Source organism: Maylandia zebra, linkage group LG17 (genome assembly GCF_041146795.1).
Source record: "Maylandia zebra isolate NMK-2024a linkage group LG17, Mzebra_GT3a, whole genome shotgun sequence".
Taxonomy (NCBI): Eukaryota; Metazoa; Chordata; class Actinopteri; order Cichliformes; family Cichlidae; genus Maylandia; species Maylandia zebra.
The window spans coordinates 10889301-10913260 of NC_135183.1; the positions used below are offsets into that span (position 1 = coordinate 10889301).

At 39.1% G+C, this 23960-nt stretch overlaps 1 protein-coding gene across 3 annotated transcripts in view; it reads left to right on the top strand.

Moving 5' to 3' along the window:
• brinp3a.2 (bone morphogenetic protein/retinoic acid inducible neural-specific 3a, tandem duplicate 2) overlaps positions 1-23960 on the top strand; it is a 58673-nt gene that overhangs the window by 25681 nt on the left and 9032 nt on the right. For 2 of the 3 annotated variants that reach the window (XM_004567365.3, XM_004567366.2), the window contains exons 3-7: positions 9891-10081; positions 12551-12741; positions 18609-18714; positions 18891-19127; positions 23586-23808. In XM_004567365.3, coding sequence (XP_004567422.1) covers positions 9891-10081; positions 12551-12741; positions 18609-18714; positions 18891-19127; positions 23586-23808 — 948 coding nt within the window. Of the gene's footprint in view, positions 1-8463; positions 8555-9890; positions 10082-12550; positions 12742-18608; positions 18715-18890; positions 19128-23585; positions 23809-23960 lie in introns of those variants that run through there. The other variant, XM_076875978.1, reaches the window with a different exon arrangement.

Consider the following 23960-nt stretch of genomic DNA (forward strand, 5'->3'; position numbering starts at 1 on the left):
GTATATTAACGAATAGTAGACTAAAACAATGGGATTCTTCTAATTATTCCTAATTTATTTATTCAACATGCCAGAGTACTTATGATGCACCCATTCTTTGTGTTCAACTTGATCACAACAAAGCGGCTTACGGTTTGATATAAGAGGCACTTCAGCTACAATGAACAACAGCAGAGTTCCTAAACCACAAGGGAGACTGCAGGTGCTCTGAAGAGGGTTGAGGTGAGTGTTTTAGAGCAAACTCCCTCAGCGCTGCTTCTCAACATCCCACTGCTACATTCTAACTGATGTTCTCTGTCTTATCTCCTCTCCTGAAATCCCCTTAGAGGTTTTGACAACTCCAAGTTCTCCCATGAGGTAAATAATCTGGTAAAAGAACCATAATAAATAGTAGGCCTTTAAAGACTCTTCCCTTTGATTGTCTTGGAAAAAGTGTTGCTCTCTTGGCACTTGGTTGTTTTGGAAGTGAAATAAAAAACATTTCACAATTATATAAATCAGTAGAAATCGTAAAAGTATTAAAGAGACAATGATCCCACTGTAAATGGACAAAATACAGGCTCATTTGCTTTAATTCTGTTTCTCATTGTCATTGTCATTCCTTTAGTGCCATCATGACTTTGACGTTTACAGTTTCGAGTGAAATATCTCTGTGACTTACAGCTGGCTTGTCAGATATTTTATTCAGATTGCTTGGTTCCAGCCGCAGTTTGTTTTAGGCTAATTTGCAATGAACACACAGCACTGTGGCACTTGACATGCGTTACACCTGCTAAATAGAAACGTAGGTTATTAGCATCAGCGCTGACATTACCATTTAGCTCAAAGCAGTGTGAGAACAGCACAGCCTCACCCAACCATTGCAGTCACAGCATCAGACTATAAGTCCTGTTGAAATAAATTCACCCTGATTGTGTTGCTATGTCACATTAAAGTTATGTTTTCTTGGATGCATTTAAAAAATTATAGAAGATAGTGAAGAGCCACAGTATGTTCTAATGTATTGATACAATAATCACAATACAACACTGTCTCACCTGTTTCTCTTTTGAATATTGGAAACTGTCCTCTATCATGTGAGAAGCTTTCACCAGTAAGTGTTTTTCACCATCGTGCTACATTCGTAAGTAAATGTGGCTTTCGCTTGTGTTTGTTGCCAGTGATAATTTTTGACAGTCCTTTTTTAGTTGAAAGACACGCTGCTTAGCGCCGACTGCTGGGCAGAGGTGATTGAAAGTGACAATATTATTTTCTGGTCTGCTCTTCCACATGTGTAGTTCAGATTTCTGCTAAATCCTAATAAATGCTCAATGACAGGAGAAGATGAATTACCAGAATCGGTGGCTCGAGTTACAGTGTTTGAGCTGGCTCAGCAGTGATGGAGTAATGAATTCACACCACGTTATGCCTCTACTCAATTTCCCACTTTTCTTACTGATTGAATTTGAAAGATTTTTTAACAAGTTCTGCAAAGGAAATGAAAGAGGCTTTGTGTTTTTGTGGGTGTGCAAGTGTGTGTGATTGTTTGCTTTGGGGATTCACTGGAGAGCATCCCCACTGCTTCCAATGCAAACACAATGTGGGCCTTCTGCCTTAGCCACCTGTTCATGGCGAACACTGCCAAGAGGAAAGCTGCCAAATTCACCAGGGTGAAGGTAGGAGTGCTGACATGCATTTGGCCTTACTCTGAACCTCTTGCGTCTAGAAAATCCATGCGGTTATTTTTTGTGTTTTAAGATTTCAATAAAATTACAATTTAACTGTGAATTGATTGAATTGATTATGCTGATTAAAGGTTGTAAAACCACTTACACTCATGAAAAAAGCCCACCTTTCTTAAATCCTAAAGGTTTATGTTTCAGGACAATAAAAACAGTCTGGTCCTTTCGGCAGCTTCCTGGTCTGGAGTATTCAGGTGTTTGTTAGCTCAATGCCACAGACAAAAGCAATTGTCGCCGGCCATCAAGGCGAGGGATATAGGATCATTTTCAAACAGTTGGAAGTCCATTATTCTATAGAGAGGAAGATTATCCAGAAGTGGAAAACTTTCAAAACAGTTGGCAATCTTCCCAGAAGTGAACATTCTAACAAATTCACCCCAAGGTCAGACTTTATAATGCTGAGAGAAACTGCAAAAACCCAAGAGCTATAGCTCAGACTCTGCAGACCTCAGTTAGCATGTTTATGACAGTGATATTAGAACAAGACTGAACAAGTATGGCTTGTTTGGAAGGGTTGCAGGAGAAAGCCTCTTCTTACTAAAAAGCCTCTTCTTACTGGCAGCACAGCTTATGTTAAGTTGTTAACAAACCACAAGGCTTCTAGAACAATGTCCTCCGAAAAGATGAGACAAAAGTGGAGCTGTTTTGCTAAAATGCACAGTATAACATTTGACAAAAACCAAACCACATGATCTTGGCACCTTTCAGTCATTGGGGCAACAGTGTAAACCAAAATATTCAGTAGTCTAATGTAATACAAGGTCAACTCTCTAAAAGCTAAAGCTTGGTCAAAAAAAAAGCAAACCTACAATAGAATGACCGAAAAAGAAAATATTCAAGGTGCTGCAATGGTCAAAGTAAAGACCTGAAACTGATTGAAATGCTGTGGCTGTTTCTTAAGAGAGCTGTGCATAAATGAATGCTTGCACACCTCAAAGAACCTAACACTGAAAGATGAGTGGCCCAAAATTACTCCACACTACTGTGAGAAACTGATAAATTCATATGGGAACGTTATTGCAGTTATTAGTTATTATTACTAGACCTATTGCTGCTGAAGGTGCCTCTATAAACTATTAAATGATGGGGTATATTAAGCTTCACACAATGCTTCTGGATTTTGGCTTAGGGTTTTTTTTTTTTTGTGTGTGAAGTAATGACATGGTGTGATATGTCATGTTAGGCTGTTCGTCTCAGGTTGTATTTACCTAATTGTAAGACCTGGTAGGGATGTTACTGAACTGCAGTTTTGTGTAGCTGATATTTGACATTTTTGTGTTCTTTTTAAGTCTCGGGTGGTTTAGAAGTTGGAGTGCAATCATCCCTCTAATTTGTAGTTGAGCAGTACAAAATTAACAACACATGGAAGTATTTTAGTTTAGTAAAAGTGCATCAGTTGTTGAGTCCTTTATATTTATCCAGGACTTCAGAGTAGACTGAATGTTTATGAACTCAAAATATCATTTTGGATTGCCTCATCAAATATCCTCACACAAAGACAACAAAAAAAAGAAAATATCAACAAAAACAGAAATGTACACATGCCCTGAGAAAAAACACACTTTAATTATTCCACTTACCCACTCAGTGGAGATAAAAGAGAGAATAATATTCATATGAAGGCAGAGTAATAATGATTCTTCTAGTTTAAACAGCTAATAGCTGAAGGGACAAAAGATCTCAAGTATTGGTTAACTGTAGGCATGCATATCCTGCATGCTGATTAAAGTAAAAGAAATATCATGTGCAAAGGCAGTAGCGGCTTGTATAAAGTTATCTTAGTGGCTTTTACCCTAAAACGATGGTCAGGAACATTCAGATTACTGCCAGTGATCTTCTGACAGACTCACTGTCCATTTTGTTAACCATACTAAGGCTATCGAGGCAACAGACGAGCACAAAGGAATGTAGCACAATGGTGAAAAACACTTACTGGTGAAAGCTCCTGACATGATAGAGGACAGTTTCCAATATTCAAAAGAGAAACAGGTGAGACAGTGTTGTATTGTGATTATTGTATCAATACATTAGAACATACTGTGGCTCTTCACTATCTTCTATAATTTTTTTAATGCATCCAAGAAAACATAACTTTAATGTGACATAGCAACACAATCAGGGTGAATTTATTTCAACAGGACTTATAGTCTGATGCTGTGACTGCAATGGTTGGGTGAGGCTGTGCTGTTCTCACACTGCTTTGAGCTAAATGGTAATGTCAGCGCTGATGCTAATAACCTACGTTTCTATTTAGCAGGTGTAACGCATGTCAAGTGCCACAGTGCTGTGTGTTCATTGCAAATTAGCCTAAAACAAACTGCGGCTGGAACCAAGCAATCTGAATAAAATATCTGACAAGCCAGCTGTAAGTCACAGAGATATTTCACTCGAAACTGTAAACGTCAAAGTCATGATGGCACTAAAGGAATGACAATGAGAAAAAAATTAAAGCAACACTTAACTCACAGCCTTTCCACAGCAGCTAACAATATCATCTACAACCGGACAATGTTTCATCGCCATATCACTGAAGATCTACGGTATCCATACGAACATCAGAATGCAGAGATGGTCCAGCTGAAACAGCACCTTTTGGCGTTTGAAAGGAGGAAAAAAAAATCAACAACTTGGCAGTAATGGTGTTAAGAGAGTTGAAACTGATGAAACTGATGTACCCCTGCAAAAAGAAGAAATGAAATTGATAATAATAATGACTTAGCTGGGTGTAGAGAGGACTGCAGCCCCTAAAATCAACTCTGTAGTGAAACCCATTTCATTTTATCCTTTCCCTGCAGGATGAACCATTTGGCCTATTGGGGGTTTAAGATAAGACAGGCCTAGCTTATCACAGTCAACGATAACTGAAGAAACGAATAACAGCGGGGGATTTTCGAATACTCTTCCTGTACCTGTAACTCCCCCCGCCTTCCCCCTTTCTATTTCTCTTTTTTTTGGTCCCACAGAACGTGCTGTGGCTTTGAAGTAGTGCTTTCACACTGCAAAGTGGAACTCAAGAGACATAGTGTCCCATTTGAAGAGGTCATTTATTTGTACGGCATGAAATGAGGTGAAGATTAATAGCTACACTAGATATATCTGAGCAAGAGATTAGTCAAAGCCTTTGTCTGAATACTACAGTGTCAGCAAAAAGGTCAACTGGTACCACATATCCATTTAACATCATTATGTTTACTTCGCACACTGCCCTCAATTTCTGCTTAATTTTGTGCGAATCAGTCTCGCTTTATAGTTCTATAACAGAAAAGGAAAATGATATGAGTTGTTTATAATCTGTGTCACCAGCTTGCTCTAACTTTTGTATGCAGCAGCCTGAGTTCTTGGCGATTTACTCTTTGTATCATTTAAACATCTGTGTGTTGGAGCTTTCCTCATTACTCCTGGTTTAATGTGATATATACCCTTTCAAAAGGCCACACTCCCTCCATCCATCATCTGCAGCCAAGGTTGTTCAACCCATTCTGATTACAGCAGTCAAGCTTTTACTCAGAAGACAGAAAAGTGCAACATTTGACTGATTGGACAATGCAGCTCACAAACATTTACTAAATGTTTGTTATTTCCTGCCACACAGTGAAGTCTGACAAAAATAATCCATCACTCGGGACAGTCGCATTCATTTCTGCATGGCTCATTTGTGCTTTTGATGCTCACGCTGCATCAGGATGTAACCCATCATAAAAAAGTTTTAAATGAATAGAGTGCTCTCCAAAACAGGCAGAAGGGTTTTTTTGAAGAACATTTTTCCCGTTACTTTCTTCTCACATGAGCGTGATTATGTGAGTAAATTGGGAGCAGCGCCAAGCAGAAATTGGCACCACACTCTGGTACCCTCCAAGAGAAATTTCAAAGTAATCATAGTCTATCTGTTATAATTACAGCTGTGATATCTGTCTGTGACTTCATAAATGTCTCTTTAGAAATTCATTGCAATGTAGATTTGCAAGGAAAGAGCGAAAAAAATCTATCTTCAGCAGTTCTTGGCTTAATAACTAAGTTTTACATTTTTTTTAAACATCAAAAACATTGAACGGCTTTAAAAAGGAAACAGCCTTAATTTAGCAAAATGGCAAACTAGGTTATTTCTCTGTAGGCGGGATGTCTTTTTCATGTTTATCTGTTCTTTTTTTATCTATGTCATGATAATATTAATACAAGTCCAATCATAAATTAAATATCTGTGTTTTATACTTAATCTAACTGTCAGGAAAACTGTAACAGAAAAAAGTTTTTGTTTTTTTTAAAAAGCCTTCAAATTGAAAATGTCAAAATGCTGCTCTGCTTCCTGAAGCTGATTTGTTTGTCATAAACAGAAAGTAAAAGATAAAGTAAATTAAAGTAATATTGATTTTGTGAAGTTATGGAAAAATATATTAATGTGGGGTGGACAGCAATTGAACAAGAAAAAGCATCCATCCATCCATTTTCTTCCGCTTATCCGGGGCTGGGTCACAGTTGCAGCAGCCTAAGCAGCCTCCTCCAGCTTGTTTTGGGGACCACCAAGGCGTTCCCAGGCCAGCCGAGAGATATAATCTCTTCAGCGTGTCCTGGGTCTGCTCTGGTGCCTCCTCCAGGTGGGACATGCCCAGAACACCTGACCCAGGAGGCGCCCAGGAGGTATCCTTGTCAGATGCCTTGACCATCTCAACTGGCTCCTTTCGATGTGAAGGAGCAGCGGCTCTACTCTGAGCCCTTCCCGGATGGCCATACTTCTCACCCTATCTCTAAGGGAGAGGCCAGCCACCCTTCGGAGGAAGCCCATTTCCGCCGCTGGTATCCGCGATTTCGTTCTTTCGGTCACTATAGGTGAGGGTAGGGACGTAGATCGACTGGTAAATTCATTCAAAAAGTCATGCATGTTGCTGTTGATGTTAACCCCACAACTGCCACTGCTTTTAAAGAAAACAATGAAGGAGCATCCACTGCAGTTTAATCTCTCTGATTAGACAGTTTCCACAATAAAAGAAGAACAACATAACAGCAAAATCAAATCAACAACAGCTAACAAAACAGCTGTCAGGTATTGTTGGATAGATTTTATAGTAACACCTTTTTCAACATTTAGCTTGTTGAGTTGTCAGTGGATTTTATAAGCAGTTCTCTTAAAAAATCCCAACACAAAATGAAAGGTAACTAAGATTATCATCTAAATTTTACAAAATCTGATTGGTAGGTGGAAAGAAATAATAATAATTTTCATGAAGTCCCAGAACATTTAATGTGAGCAGCACCAGCATAGATACTGAAGTTGGTTGAAGTAACTGTTGCCACCCTCGTGTTATATCTTTTGGGCCTTTAAACATCGATACAGATTAGGAATCCCTGAGCTCAGCACTCACTTCTAAGCGCTTCTTTCCTGTATAGTGACCCTGTGTTTTGATCTTCGGCTACCTTAGTCGCATGGAGTTAGGCCACGGGTTCTCTTATCCTGTTTGTTATGACAGCAGGGTAGCAATGGTCAGAGTACAACTTGAAGCCTTGCCTGAAAGTCTGCAAGTAGCAGTGCTTTTATCAAAGTTAGCAGACTTTTTTCTCCCTGTTGGAGATACTGAAATAAAAAACCTTCCACCTGAGCTCAGTGGGTACACAGCATATGTTGCAACAGTACCCTATAGGTTTGAGAGTGTGAACCCGCAGACACACTTTTCTATTGATACTTTGATCAAAAGACCGAGTCAATATATGGTGAATGAGTGCGTATAAGCAAAGTTTTTTATTTGTTGTTCACCCATGTGTGCAGTCAGCTTTTCAGTCATTTCCTGTGCCATGCTTTAGTTTACGAGCCGTGAATGTTGTGTATTGTAGGCTTTGGGCTTTTTATGTCAGAGCACAAGCCTGTGAGGAGCCTCAGAAGTTATTTAGTTTTATCTCTTTGGTTTCTTTGGTGATTAACTTCACATTTGTGAGGCTTTTTCAAAGCAGTAAATAGTGTCTTGGGTCAAAACCACACTGATAAGAAAAACTTTGTGCTATCAGTTAGACTGATATTGGCAGCCGACATTTGTATTTCAGTTTTGGCAGTTGCCATCATGTTGATGAGGGGGAAAAAAAGAAATAGTGGATTACAAATTTTACATACTGCATTTGTATGTGCTTTAGTGACTTGATTGATATATTTCTTTATTCTTACTGCTTTTTACACTTCTATACAAGGTGACCGTGAGTACTTTGAAAGGTGCCTAAAATAAAATGCATGATTATTATCACTTTATGTTTTGTTATGACTTGGTTCTTAATCAAAACAAATATATTGGGTAGCAAAATTAAAAATGCATTATAGCAAAACTCCAAGGAGATCTTTTTACACGAAGGATACCATGCGAAGTTCTCTTCTCACAACACAGTGTTCTCAGCCAGTACTTTTTTGCCACATGCTAGACAAACAAAGCACACAAGAGGCTACATTTGATTCACTGAGGCTCACTCTGTTGAGAAAAGTGTGTAAGTGCAACTAACGTAAACAGTACTATGTGTGAAGGACGCTTCATGTGGAAATTTATCATCCTTGAACTTTATGGTAACAGAATAACTTTGTGTGAAGTCAAAGCACTGCCAAATGGAATCCCAGTACAAAGAGCTGTGCCTCGGGCAAATGTTGCACACAAATACTTGGAAAATGCATGCAGGGTGCAAGGTTGGTCTTTATTGATTGAACATCTGTATCCTTTAGTTGGTTGCGTCTCACTCTGCTTCAGTTTATCGTGCTGTCTTTGACATACGGTATCTATTTTTCCTCTCGTGATGTCCTTGCTGTGTTTTCACATGGAAGTCGATGAAGTCTCTGCAGCATATAGGCTGTATGGAGGAGAGAGGTGGTAAGATGGTTCTGCTTTATAGTATTATTCATTTTTCTTTCTTGAATTATTATCGTCTGTCAAGTGCAATCCTACACGAATATGTTCATACATATTCTAGTAAATAACAAGTATTAATGTACAGTAAATGCATCACATAAGCTACACTTGACGTGAAAATAATTTGAAGGAAATGACAGAGAGGAAGAATCTGAAGACGTAACAAAGGCTCAGAGTCTTTTCTTTAGGCTCATCTCACTTTGTTTTCTTTTTCAATATAGAAAACATCCATTATTGTTTCTTTTACTGCCTTGTACCTTGTCCATTTTGATGTATATCTCTGTAATGATAGGGTTATTAAAGAAAACAGCTGGAAGCTGCGTAGTTGGAGCACATTTTTATCCCATGTGGCAGTCGTGGTTTCAGTTGATAGCAGATTTTTCTCTGGATGTTATTTCTAAAGAAATTCTTGTGAATTCATTCATTCTTTTGTTTCTCACTCTTTCTCTGAGCTGCACCTTAATTCAGGCTGCGTCAGCATGGTCGAGAGGTTTTGAACACTGTCATAGCACACAACATAATAACGTAAATGCAATGCACTACTCTTTCTTTCACTATTTCTCTGTCTTTGCTGTTTCTGTCTCTTCGTGTAATTTATTCAGCTCAGTTTTAGGCAGAAGATCTATCTGTATGATGTCACTGTATCTCTAATATGCAAACGTGGTCAACTCTTTTACCTTAGAAGAAGTGATGCCATAATGACTACTTTAAGCCATGTTTTTCCACTCCTAATTGTTTATTCTATAATGTTGCTGTGACGTTTTGGATCAACTGAAGGCTTTTCAAGGAGTTTTATAGCATGAAGTTTCCATATATCACATTGCTAAGTGTAGCAACAGTTCAAATCAAAGCAATTCAATTTGCCATTATGTAAAAAGGCCAGAATACAGAGAAAATACTAAAGAACCTGTAATAAGTGATTATGACATATTTTAGCTGCATAAATGATTGAAAGTCATGTGAACTTTTCTTTTAAATGAAGATTACTTTTACATGTAGTGTTAATCAACAAAATATAATCTGTCTATACTCTTCTATATGTGCTTTTTTCTTTCTCTTTGCTAAGCTGCTGTCTTCTTCTTTGCTGGTGCATTTCTGCATATCTTGGCACATTATTTTCATCTGTTAATCGGTGTGAACCAGTGAGCACGTCTGCTTCAGAACTACAAGCTGTTTGCTATAAGTCTAAAGTTGCGCAAATCTTGTTTTCATTTGTTTTCAGGTAATCTTATTTTCTCTTATCACTTAGAAACCCTAATCTAGTGGATATTAATAATAATCACTTCTCATTTTCCAGGGAGTTTGGAAGATGGAAGGTGAACAACTTGGCGGTGGAAAGGAGAGATTTTCTGGAGTCTCCGTTACCGCTTACTCCTGAGTTCATCAGGAACATCCGACTCTTGGGCCGTAGGCCCACCACCCAGATGATCACTGACAGCCTGATCAGGAAGTATGGGACTCACTTCCTGTTGTCAGCTACCCTGGGAGGTAACAATTATTAACCATCCTCTATCGATTGTTTTACGATTCACTGTTGTTTCCTTGGGCAGTTCAGGACCACCATGTAGCTGCTGTTTTTAGATTAGATCACACTTTGGAAGAACTGTTGAAACTATGTGTATGTGCACATTTCCATTTTTGCCATGAACTTCAGACAAAATAAGAAATAAAATTGAAGTTGAAGGGTCAAAATGACACACTGGAGCAAAACAGATTTAACAGATGAAATTACAGTTTTTGGTAAGCGTTCTTCTATGAAATCTGTTGCTGGCAGATCTTATCAGCAGTAACTACCTATTTAGATATTCAGCTAGGCAGTTTTGCTCAAGTCACAGCTCTGATCCTGATTTTCATATCTCTGACATGCTTTCAGAGCTAAATAATGAATGATGCAAAAAGACTTTGGTCCCAGGTCAGCACCTGCAAATGACTAACAGAAATAAAAGAACAATGTTGCTACTCCAGCGTAGAACTACTTAGCCCATATATTACAGCTTAGAATAAACAGGGAAATGTGCTTTAAGGAACTAGTTCTCACTCAGGTGATCTGGGGTTAAATAAAGTATGCAATTTGTGGTAAAAGCTTTTAAAATTTGGTTTTCCAGGTGGTCTGTATGGAAAACAGATGGACGGGACATAATAATGCAATACACTCAGAGTAACCGAAAAACACATCACAGTGGAATTATATGCCACTAGCAGCTCAGAAAATTGGTCTCCAGAGATGTATGAATACATGTAAAAGCCTGTGTATCGTGAACCTGCCACTCCCACTCCCAGTCACAGCCACGGTACTTTTGATTTTCTACCGGCTGATGAATGGATAAGCACTAATAGTTCTCTGACTCAAGAGACGAAAAAAAAAAAAGTCATTTAAGATGCTGGAGAGTCCCGGGCAAGTCTTGAAAAGCACATTTGCTTTTTACAAAACAACACATGTCAATTACTTTAGACGCAACTCCTGGCTTTGAAAAGGTCGCTGTTGTGAGTAGATGCATAAAATGCAACCCTCCCAGCTACCAGAGCTGATGCAGCCCTGCACTCTGGCTCTCAGCCAGGACTGAGTGGTATGAAGAGAGGAGAATGAGGAGTTTGCCTTGGATCTTTGCCAGTGATATGCCTCTGTGGTTCTGAATGGATAGCCTCTGTGTTCGGAAACATATGGACTTAATGAAATTAATAAATAGATTGCAATATTAAGAGCTTGCCCTTCAGCAGCTGAGTAAGAAAGGCAGTGGGCAGAAAATGGCCCTGAAGCATTAGCACTGCATTATGATGAGAAATATGATGTGCAGTGTCTTGGGAACTCTCAGAGCTCCAAGTGTGCTGCATCACAGCTCCTAGACTTATGAAGTCCTGATTGCAGTGATCAGTGCCGTCTGATTCGGGGTGACGTGACTTATCCTAATTATGGTCAAGTGTCTTTATGCTTCAGAGGCGCCTGCTGTCGCTGTGCTCACAACCACCTGGAGTTTGGTGCATGTATCTCTCAGCAGGTTTTAAAGTACCCTATCAATTGAAAGACCATTTGCATCAATGCTAGCTAATAAAGCAATCATGAAAGGATTAGCTGAGGTACAAGATCAGCTCCTAAAGTTTGAATGAAGTAGTTGACCTCAGTGACACTTAATGCATTTAGCTACATATGTGGAAGAGCTTGCACATGATCTTCATCTGTATTTGCAGGCATGCTTGCTTTAGCTTACATGCGCTTGAAGAAAGGCAGCACTGGGTGGATTTTATTCAAACAATCATTTATTCTTGGTGTTTTTGATAATATTTGTCCAGAGTTCTTTACACAGAGGTTATTAGAGGCAACAGAGAGGTTTGGGGAAGGTCTCATTTTGAAGCTCTGCTGCAAAATATTGTGACACTAGAAATAAATGCCTTCGGGAAAAGTTGAATCCTAGAATGCATTTATTTATTTCATGTTCTAAGTGTCTTTTAAAGACCACCTATGTAACATTATGCGGGAAAACATCTATAACATTCTAGTTCTATATGCTTCAAATGCTGCTGACATTTTCCCCTTTTCAAAATTTCAAATAATGTCAACTTTAGGTTGTTTAGTGGTGCTGGTTTAGCTCACCTGGTGGATGTGTGTTCTTTCTGTCTACCGAGCCTGTCCTGTCCTAATGAAGGCTAAAAATCCCTCAAAATACTTTATGGGAAATTTTCTTTTTTCAGTTAATTAAAAAAAATCTATTAACATGCATAATGAGCTTTGGTCAGGTATGACAAAATGCAAGTGAAAAGATCTGAGCTCCATGATAAAGAAAAGCAACTAAAAAAAAAAACCCAAACAAGTCAGGGTCAGAGCTACTGACCCTGACTTTATGTTAAAAAAAAAAATTGAAGGGCCTTAATTTCAATAAGCAATGTGAACTCTCTATTCCCTTTTCTAAAACTCCGAGCGCCATTTGAAAACAATTAAATTTGATTATCTTTTAATTGCAGGAGAAGAGGCCTTAACCATATTTGTGGATAAGCGAAAACTGAGTAAGAAAGCAGAGGTGAGCGATTACTCGGGCAACTCTTCCACTGTGACTCTGGAAGCTCTGCACCAGCTGGCTGCCTCCTACTTCATCGACAGGGAGAGCACTCTGCGCAAGCTGCACCACATCCAGATCGCCTCCACTGCAATCAAGGTATCTTTGTGTGCTTGTTATGAGTTATATAGGGACATATTTAACTTTACACATTATTAAAGCTTCTATCTAGTTCAGTTTTTATCCATCAGTCAAATCACAATGACAGTAAACTGACATGGTTATACTATAATCTAAGGCTAGAACACTTGTGCTCTCAGTAGATCACTCTCTCTCCTTCTCAACTTGGAACATTATTTCACTTCTGCTGCATACTTGGAGCTAAATCAGACTCCTCTTATATATAGTGCCTAAAAATGTATTAGAGCCCCACCCAATGTAAGATTTATGCCAAAGCTGCACTAAAATAACACACTTGGTAATTACCAAAATAATATTTCTCGTGTCTGTAATGGTTCATCCATTAGCATGAGTAAGTTCTTTAATCAAAATAATATTTCTGATGCTAAACTACAATTAGTGTTGTTATTCATGAATTTTCAAGTTTTGCAAACAATGAGAAACAATACTAAAGTACATCATCATTTTGTGATAAACCTGTCAAATTACAGTTATTTACTTTCAACAGATAAAAAAAAATCACCAGTTGAATGATTTCATTTTTTATATCAAATTTGGGTATAAAAATATGAATTCAGTTCAGTGAATTGAGTAATTTTTGTGTTAATACTACGACAGACAGACAGACAGACAAGGATTGTTTTCTCATTGCAAACATCAAACTATGTCCAACAAACCTTCCTTTGTATTGCTTCTGCATTACAAGGTTCATTTTCATGAAAACACAGGTAGAAGTGGGTGGGAATACTGTTGCCATTTAGCACTAGAACCCACTGGAACCACCATGGGGGTCATTTTAACCACCTGCCGCAGCAGTGTCAAAACTGGACATAAAAGGAATTTAAGATTCATTTCATGTGATTGAATTATGTTGCAGTTGCTTTAGACTTTCATGAGGAATGGGAAATGCAGAAATTCAAAACTTCTACTTCAACAAACAAGATAATTAACACATACCAGTCTTTTAATTGTTGTAACTGATGAGTGTGTAAAACTTTAAAATGAAAATGGGTTTTTAGCAATGAGTGCTAGCTTTTTACTGAATAGACTGAACATGACACACATATTAAAATTCATCAAGAAAGTAACTAATGCTTTCTAATTGTTCGAAGAAGAACACTAAGAGCTGCACCACTGCCACACACTTTCCCATCCACAGCTTCCAGCTCTTCAGCTTTGCTCCTCATGGCTATGATTCCCACACAAATCAACTACACTATATGTTTCCACCCTCTGGGAACTATGCTTGGGTCAGCTATAGCTTTGCCCTGAAACTTGACACTGATTCAAAACTCACCAGCAAGACTATCTCTGAATGGCTCAAAAAAAAAAAAAAAAAACTAGCCTAATCAAATACCAGAAATAAATCTGAGATGTTTTGACATAAACTTAACCACACTCAACAGCCCTCCAATGCAGCTGAATTAAAACAAACACTTTTTCATAGCTCCGTATTATCTATTAATCAAATCAAGCTCTTTTTGGCTCATAGTTTTAAATTGTGTCTAAACAACTACAGTTGCTAGGCAACAAGACAAGACAATTGTTAACATAGGAAATGATTATACATGATAATACATCTAATATGCGCGATAGCAAAAAGTAGGTTTATTCCTGCAATTCTCAAAAAGATAAACATAAAAACATCTCGTAAATTTTAAAGACCAGTACTAAATGAAAAGCATTAAAAATATATTGCCTAGTTGCATATAACTGTTATTATTCTATAAATGATGAATAAAAGTTTTCCTCTTATGAGCTATCAGAGATCTATAATTTTTAATTTCAACCTTTTAGCTTTTGAAAACTGGTAAAAATGGTTGTGGGTGCAGTACTGTTTCCTTTGTTAACGCTTTCCCTTGTTAAAACACGGCGATAACGCCAATGAAAATAAAGCAGAAGATTATACTTTTTATCCTCCCGCTTGTGATGAGATACGATCTTCAGCTGCAAGCACATCCGAGTCTGGAGGAAGCTCCGTGATGAGCACATATGGTGAGGGAAAGATAAATGAGCCTTGTGAAACACGCCTCACGACAGTTTTCTGCCTCCAGTTGTCACCTTCAGGTAGCATGGGGTTAATAGGGTGACAGAGGGAGGGATGACCCTTCTTTTCTACCTTTTTCATTTCTCGGTACACAGTGGCGGTGGTCCTGTGAAGTGATGCTTTCTTTGCTGTAGCAGAACATGAATCAGATCCCCCCTACTTATATCAAAGCTCTGTCCTCTCGCTACATTGTGTTCGGGGAGGATTGGATATTTCTTTCTGCAGATCAGGCAGGCACATGTGAGGTGGAGAGGCAGAAACTTTTGTCTGTTTCATTTCTTGGGAATCAGGGCTTTTTTCAGTTTTTTTTTTCTTCTGAAGCTACAGACGCGAAGAGAAGACGAGAGAGTGTTGCTTTCATGCTCCAAAGGCAGTCATCTGGTGTAACTGACAGGTGGGAAGTAGTATGAGGAGACATTCACCTCCAACGCTGGTGGGAAGAGAGTCAAAGGAGCGACAGATTCCTCCACACTTGCGCATCATTTCCACAGGGTGTTGACCCGTACAGTAGCAGAACAGACCTGCATGAATTGAACTTGAGGAATGAATGAGAGGGTTGCAGGTGAGGCAAAGGCCCCCTCCGGCGGTCTCCATGCAAAGAGAAATTTGAAGCTCATTTCGAAGAAAAAGCACTTTGCTGTGGTTTGCCGGGGGGGACGACTTTGGAAATCTGGGCTTTATTCAAGAAGTCACAGTGCAGAGGAGAGTCTGATTGGACCAGCTTGTTTGTACAATGAGTAATGACTGCAGTTGTTAGAGAACAGAGGGGAGCAGTTTTGCTACAATTAGAGAATTTCCTAGACTGAATCAATGGTCAGTTCCCCACCTGACTCACACCATATTTGCCAGCCCATCTAAACACAGTGTGCCGGTCACGAAGTAGAAAACAGCAGGATCGTCTGGTTTTGATATTTCCTTCTTGTGGACAGTCAATTTATTGGGCTTTGTGGCTCACATTTGAGTGCGCCCAGTCTTGTGACTCGATCGATTGGTGGCTGAACTATCACAGAGCAGATAGGCAGCTGCTGTGGTCATTTATGATTTCCTTCAAACTAGTTTTTTCTCACAGGATATGTCTAGCATGAAGATACCAAGGAGAAAAATAATAAATCAGTCATAGACATACTGCACACACAGAGCCACAAATTGACACACTCATAAGGGCAGTTGGAGGCAATTGAGAAGGCTGGTTTTTGTTGTTTTTTAGCCTGCACATTTCTGCTGTCTGCAGCGCAGCGGTCACTTCTCTCTCTCTCTCTCTCTTGTTAGGAAAATTTGCATGTATCTCTATTCCTGTTAGGGAATGGATCAATTTATGAAGAGTAGCTTTAGAAAACAGAATTTCTGAGATAAAGTTTGTAATTTTTTAGGATTTGTCAAAAACTAAACAGGAAGTGAGAATGGACCTGAAATCCATCAGGTTAACAGAAACAGCAACTATGAAACAGAGACATCATTTCATAACAGCCAGTCACTAATGCTAACTTAGTCAGATATTAGCTCAGGTTCATGTCATATGTGTGAGTCAGAGTTTTCACACTTTTATTATAATTATTGCCAATAATTATGTGGTAACTGTCATTTTACATCTTAATCAAAAATAATAATTTGCTTTATTATTTTTCTGCTTTTTTTTTTTAAATAAAACTGACATTTGAAAAATGATGAATAACACCAATAATTATATTTTATGAAAAAGTATGCTTGCGTTTACTAATGGATTAACAATGACAGAAACATACGAAATGATTTTGATTATTACTAATGCCGTTCATTTAGGACAGCTTTGGCACAAACCTTGATCTAAGAAATGTGTTAAGCACTGTGTGTGAGGCGGTCCGTCACCGGTCCACGCTGAGAACACTGAAAATTGGCCAATTCAGTTTCCCGGCTGGTCGATCTCCACCATAAATAGCCCTTAAGTGAGCTAAAAACTGGGAAGTCACAGAGATCGGTTCGATGAAATGACAACACTACAGATTAGATCATGCACGGTTAGTGTTTGTGGCCCATGTCACGGAAAATACATAAAACAAATATCAGGATTTGAAAAGGATACTGCAAAAGCAGCATTTTTTAATGCATCCTGCACAGCCGTGTGCAGCTATGTGGCAGAATGTAAGTAGCTACTAGAGGAATCTGAATGCACATGTATTGTTTCCGTTATATTGTTCTGTTTTTCTGGCACACGCCCAAACTCCCACACTCCCTCACTCCTCCACAGACACCTTGCATAAAAGATAAAAAACAAAAATGGAAGGCCTGTTCCTTTTTTTACGTTTGCAGAGACTGTGTCTGCAGCATGCTCACACAACACACACACGCTTATCATTACCTCTCGCGTCTCATGTATCTATTGTAATTGACTTTAGTGGAAGCATTCGTGTACCTGTGGGGTGTCAATTTTCCTCATCTTTAAAAGCGTGTGCCAGCCTGGTCAGCCAGACCACTGCACTAAGGTTATAATTTTAGTTCCTCGCTCCCCCAAAGAAGTTTTTGTCAATCACTCCTAAGCTCACACTTCTTGCTGGACGCTTTAAGGCTAAATGAACAGTTTTCTGGGAGGGTTTTGCAGAATGTTTGTGAATACTGCCACTGGACTATAATTTGAGATGGTAAAGAAAATGGCCAGACAAAGACACACATTTTCCACTTTCATCTTCCACATTTGCTTCCATCCCTCATGTAGTCTTGCGCTGAGGTACAGGTGGCCAATAATGTCCTATTAAGTATTTTTAATATACCAGAATGTATCTACAGTGAATAGCAGCTGCTAAGCAAAGCGGAAATTGAATGCTCTGCTCATCACTCAGTGTTTTGCCATATGGCATATCATATGGCATATCAAATAATTCCTTATATGGATTCAATATTCATGGGGTCTGAAAGCCAGCATTGTATCTCATTTCCTCACAGTCATATCGGCATTAAAATCCCTCATAAGGGAAACAAGGGATTTATAATGTGATATAAATATTATAGTCAGAGAATTGCACTCAAATTATCTTCCATTTTCCTTTTCCCATTCACAGAGGATATTTATTCTTCCTTCCGAATCTTTCTTCTGGATTAGGCTTTTGATTAAAGAGCCCCGTACTGAGTTTTCACTTCTCTCCAGCACCGGCCTGATATTAGTTCCCAAGCCCTTCAGCCCTCTGTGATGGCGCTACCGATCGTCTGACCCTTATTGTCTTGCCTCATCCATCTGTCACTTTACACCAACTGTCCTCTGACAAGCCTGACCAGGACAAATCACTGAACAAAATATGGTGTCCCGCAACCACAAAGAGAGAAAAATGAGAAAGTGTTAGGTGCCCCTCACTATGTCATGGAAAGAAAAAAGGAGAGAGCTGAAATAGGATCTTGTCTTGCAAATGAAGTGAAAACAGAGTCTCTGTTGGAGAGGCTTTGTGACAAAGGTCAATCGAAACATCTTCAATCAGTGGCTGGGGTTGGGGAAAAAAAGGAAAAGTCGACTTCTTGCATAGAAATAAGTGCAACAAAGCACTCTTACAGCAATTTAGAGGAATCAAAATGAGCTTAACCTCGTTTCCATTCCTTTCACATTCACTAGTGCAATCGATTATGGAGGAACTACTTTATTTAATCAGAGGCGAGACAGCCATTTATGTTGCATAAGGTACATTTTCTGTGACCTACTATGCCCCATTTGTGCCTGAAATGTAGAAGTACCTTTAAGCATATTTTTCTATAAAGAAATCTAACTTAATCATGCACTTGTCCTAAAATGGATGCAGTTGGGAATTTATAAATGAGCCTTTTATTTGTTGTTGCCCAGGTGACAGAGACCCGCACAGGTCCTCTTGGATGCAGTAACTATGACAACCTTGATTCTGTGAGCTCGGTGCTGGTTCAGAGCCCTGAAAATAAAGTCCAGCTGCAAGGTTTGTTGAATTTCTACCACTTTTATTGTGACTGTCATGATATTATATATTTTATCTGAAAAGACAGAAATATGGGGATTTCTAGATTGCATTAAGTGTGTTACACACTCTGGCAGCAGACTGACTCTCCAAGGTCTCAGTTTGATGACAAAACTAAACCCAGCTTTGTTTTACAGGCTTGCAAGTGATCCTTCCAGACTACTTGAGAGAGAGTTTTGTACAGGCGGCTCTCAGCTACATAGCCTGCAATGGAGAGGGTGAGTTTGTCTGCAAGGACAGTGACTGCTGGTGCAGCTGTGACCCCAAGTTCCCAGAGTGCAACTGCCCCTACATGGACATTCAAGCCATGGAGGAGAGCCTGGAAAGAGTCACCGAGACATGGGGCATGCTGTATAAGGAATTTGAAGAATCAGGTGAGGAGGGCCTCTTGATAAAAATGCATTATTGGAGCCTTTCACGTCGCAATCCTCATTTAAATTCAGGAAAATCAGACAGTTTGAATATAAATCATTTATACGAGTGAAAGTAGGGATGATTTCAGCTGTTTTATCTGCACCATTAAATCTGAGTGAGAATTCTCTATGTATGTCCCTCCCTATTCTATGATTTATAGGTAAACTATTATAGTTGACTGAGCACTGGGGATCCTGGCATCCTGTCTGGATATAGCAAATTAACAACGCAACATGACCAGATTAGAAAAAAAAAAAAAATCAACAGCTTTCGGCTCAGGTAGTTTACAATATGTCTGGAGCAGATTAAGCAGCTATAAAACCCATTTATTCTCCGTCCAGCTTTTCATATCACCAGTGAAACAGAGTTTGAATGGAACCTCTAAGCATAATGTTTGGTTATTATTGCTGTGCTCGGTCACCAAGCCTTGGTGATTATTACTCAGATGAAATCAAAATTGATGGGTTTTTTTTTTTCTTCCAGTCTTGAGATTTGCCTGAAATATCCCTAAGTGCAATTACTTTCAAACTTTATGTTCTAGTATCTGGCTGTGAAGCTAGGGCAGGAGCGTGCCCAGAATATAGACACCCACAGGTGTCATAAATGTGTCCTTTAGCAGGGGAAAGTGCCGATTTTTAGCTCGCTGCTTTATCAGCAGAAGCAGAAGTCATAAAGGCTGGCTGTGGCACAGGTGGAAGAGCGGGTTGTCCAATAATTGCAGGTTTGGCAGATTGATCCCCAGCCTCTTCATTTGCTGAAGTGTCCTTCAAAAAGACTGAATGCCAAGAGGAGCACGTTGCATGGCAGCTGAGTATATGAAGCGTAACTGACAGGCATTGTAACGAGCTTTAGAACATGCCTAAATAACTATATAAGTGCAGAACATTTACCATCTAAATCCAACCAAGAATAAAGACTCCTAATTCTGAAACAACAGGTGATAAAAGGATACATTATATATCTATTCTTCTATAACTGCTGGCCTCAGATGATCTTAATTCACATAGTATATGTGCAATTTTGCTGATAACGAGACATTTCTTAACACCAATAAGGCTGTTTACATCATAATTGTTTAATTACAATGCTTTCAGCATCAAATAAAAACTGTTTTTGTCGCAATGCTTTTTCAGATTTTGCTTTCTCAAATTTGAGCCATGATCCACAGAGAGAGAAATATATCTTTCTGCTCCAAAGTGCACCCAATTTTTTTTTGGGCTTTACTGAAAATGATGAAAGGGTGAGAAGTGACTCTGCATAGCACCAGCTGCCAGATGCCGTCCCTATTCAGGTACTCCAAAGTCTACATTTGTAGTCAAAACAGACAAGGCCGCCAAAATGTGTCGACATTAAAAGGCTCCTTGTTTGTTTGCCTCAAACTGCGGAACCAATAGATAAATATCCTACACGAACTAGCCGCTGCAGGAAGTCAATTATGGCAGGAAGCCATAAAGGTTTTCCTTGTTAGCATCCTACACATTATGGACAGAAAACTCACAGTAAGGTCATGCAGAATTTTTTTCATCCAAGCTGTTAATCTGTGTGAAAGTAAAATCCCACAGCTGATACCATACAGTTTTTAGACTTCTCCCACTTAATGGCAACATATCCTTATATTACAGTTTAGGTAAGGCTAACATACAGCCCTGTTTAATACATAGAACCTATATCCATTTAATATAGTCATGATTCTCTAGTAGAAGTCAGTGAATATACTTAGAAGTACTTCCAAAAGTAGCTGTTAGCAAACACGGTTTGCAGCATCTACAAATGCAAGTTTAAAAAAAACAAACAGACAAAACTAGCATAGAAGATAAATATACACACATTCCAGAAATTCTGCTAGCAAGATCTCACTCACAGAGTCTGAAGAAAATTACTGCAGTCTGATCAATACAAGTATGAAATTACTTTTGGAAATCGTGGATGTAATTGTGGATGTGTATTCATTACACAAAAGAGGACGGAGGAAACTAACTTTAAGCATATGCTTTAAATTTCAGTATCCATGATGGCATAGGGATGCATTATAAATGGTAACTGGAACGGTACTAGTTTTTTTCTCTTTTAAACATGTTTTGGCCAACAAATTATATATCTCTAAAATAAACAAAACAAAACAAAAAAACAATAAAATGTCAAAGGTAAAGACAATATGCACCATCTCATTTTTTTCCCCATTTTTCACAGTTGTAATAGATGCACGACAGACCGGACCACGTTTCCATGCTCTTCAGCATACTTTTATTCACCAGTTGCTGTTGTCACACACACACACACACATACACACACACACACACACGCACACACACACACACAGACAGAGCAGCAGGTTTTCAGCTCTCAGCTGAACTCTTCCACAACAACAACAACAACAGTACAGGATCTAGTTCAGCCTTTAAGCCGACGAGGCATGAGTGCGGATGCCACTCAGGTGCGTCCGCCTCCCCTGCAGCGGCACCGCAGACCACACCCCGCCACAACAGTCTTGACACAATTTTTTGAAAAGAAGAGTGTAAATGAAAAGTTACTTTCAAATACATAATGATTTGATCTACTACTGACCATCTTAGTACAATAAAATATAAATCAGATATCTAGCAGTGTAGCAATGAACTTAGTAAAATGTGTTTGAATGGGTGGCTGTAGCTCAGGTGGCAGAGCAGGTCAGCCACTAATCAGAAGGTCGGTGGTTCGATCCCAGGTCGGTGGTTCGATCCCATGCCATATATCCTTGGGCAAGATACTAACCCCATGTTTGCCTACTGGTGGTGGTCAGAGGGCCCGTTGGCGCCAGTGTCCGGCAGCCTCGCCTCTGTCAGTGCGCCCCAGGGCAGCTGTGGCTACAATGTAGCTTGCCATCACCAGTGTGTGTGAATGACTGAATGTAGTGTGAAGCACTTTGGGGTCCTTAGGGACTAGAAAAGCACTATACAAATACAGGCCATTTAATGTGACTGGTTTTGTCTTTCGCTTCATCTCTTGATTTGTTTTTGTACGACACTTTGGGCAAACTTAAAAATTAAATGCACTAAAAATTGAATTCAATTCATTTTTAGTTATCTAGCCCTAATTCACAACAACAGTCATCTCAAGGCACTTTATATATTGTAAAAAAAACAAAAAAAAAACAGCATACAATATTAGTGAGAAAACCCCAACAATCAGACAAACCCCTGTGAACAAGCACTTGAGCAGCACAGTGGGAAGGAAAAACTCCCTTTTAACAGGAAGAAACCTCCTGCAGAACCAGGCTCAGGGAGGGGTGGCCATCTGCTGCATTCGGGTGGGGGGTGAGGACACAGAGAACAAGTGAGGGAGACAGGAGAAAATACAAACGATGGTAGAGCGAAGACACAGTTTAATGACATGCATTAATTGTCAAGGAACCAAACCAGATCTGGACTCGTGAGACCATGACAGTAATGGTGTATAATCACATGGGGATGGAAGAGACGGGAGTGTAGCACAAGCAAGCCTGCAGTCTGAGAGCAAGATGCTCTGTTGGGATGATAATAATGCTCAATGTCTTAAAGATATGATGCGGCCTGATGTTTTCTGAAATAAAATTAAATATTAATTTGCATGTATAAGGTTTAATTTTATTATATTTTCCACATTCTCCTTTTATTTCAGTGTATTGCTTGTAATGTGCAATTTATTTATGTTTTGATTTTGGGAGAAAAGTCTCATGAAGTCTCACGAATACGATACTCTTGGAGTTACAGGGTCACCAAAGGTATTGCAGGATTGTTTCAAAGATCTTTTTAATACATTTTGACTAAAATAACTTAAATACATGGATGGTTTTACTTTTCCCAACAGTGGTGCCTCCTAAATAAATAATTGCACTACATAGGGTACAGTTAACACCTTTATTATGGACTGCTGTGAACTCTGGCTAGGTCTTTGATTTTCTGATTTGGCCCATTTCTTTTGTCTGTACACTTGACTAAAATCTTCAATATATACTGAAATAACTTGGTCATGTTTCATGTTGAAGTAGCAGCTTTTGTTGTTCTTTTCATTTTGCTGTCTTTGTCCTTAATAGTTGAGCTGCATGGCTTAAAAAAAAGGGAGGGGCCTGTCAACCACTAGTGTGGGTCTGTTATCATAACCAAAATATTGTGATCATGTGCTGTCCAACAGTCAATGATTGGTTGTGGATGAAATGAGGATTGAGAGATTTAAATTTTGTGTGTTAAGATAAGCCAGCTTCATAGCGGGCTGACTGCATAATTCAGTCATGACAGTTTTGCTCATTGACCTGAACAAAACTGGTTATTATTTCAGTTATATTTTCATATCCCAGTCCTATTGCCAAGATAAATTCTTAATATTTCTACTTACTTAGTAAGACTGCAATAGTGGTGATGAGTTATGCCTTTTACCTCTTTCTCCTATGTCTGTTGTTGCAGATGAATTCAAGGCCTTCTATGCAAGGCTGCCCCAAAACTATTTCCTGAACATGTCAACCATACAGCACATGTGGTCCCTGGATAGCCTGTTCCAGTGGCGATATGAGCAGCTGGAGAACAGCATGCGGGTCCTCTCCAGACGTGCTGAGAGAGTCATCTTCAAACTCTTCAGTCTCAGTAAAAGATGTCACAGACAGCCCCAAGTACGCATACCAAGAGAACGGTGAGCACAACCACAGTAACACGCATTCTCATGCTCACCATTATTATGTTCACATTAAATCTCAATAATTCTGCACAGCTTCAAAATGTTCTCATAACACAACTCTATATACTGTGGCCTTTTACATTAAAGCGGTGTCTTTTGGTGCAGTG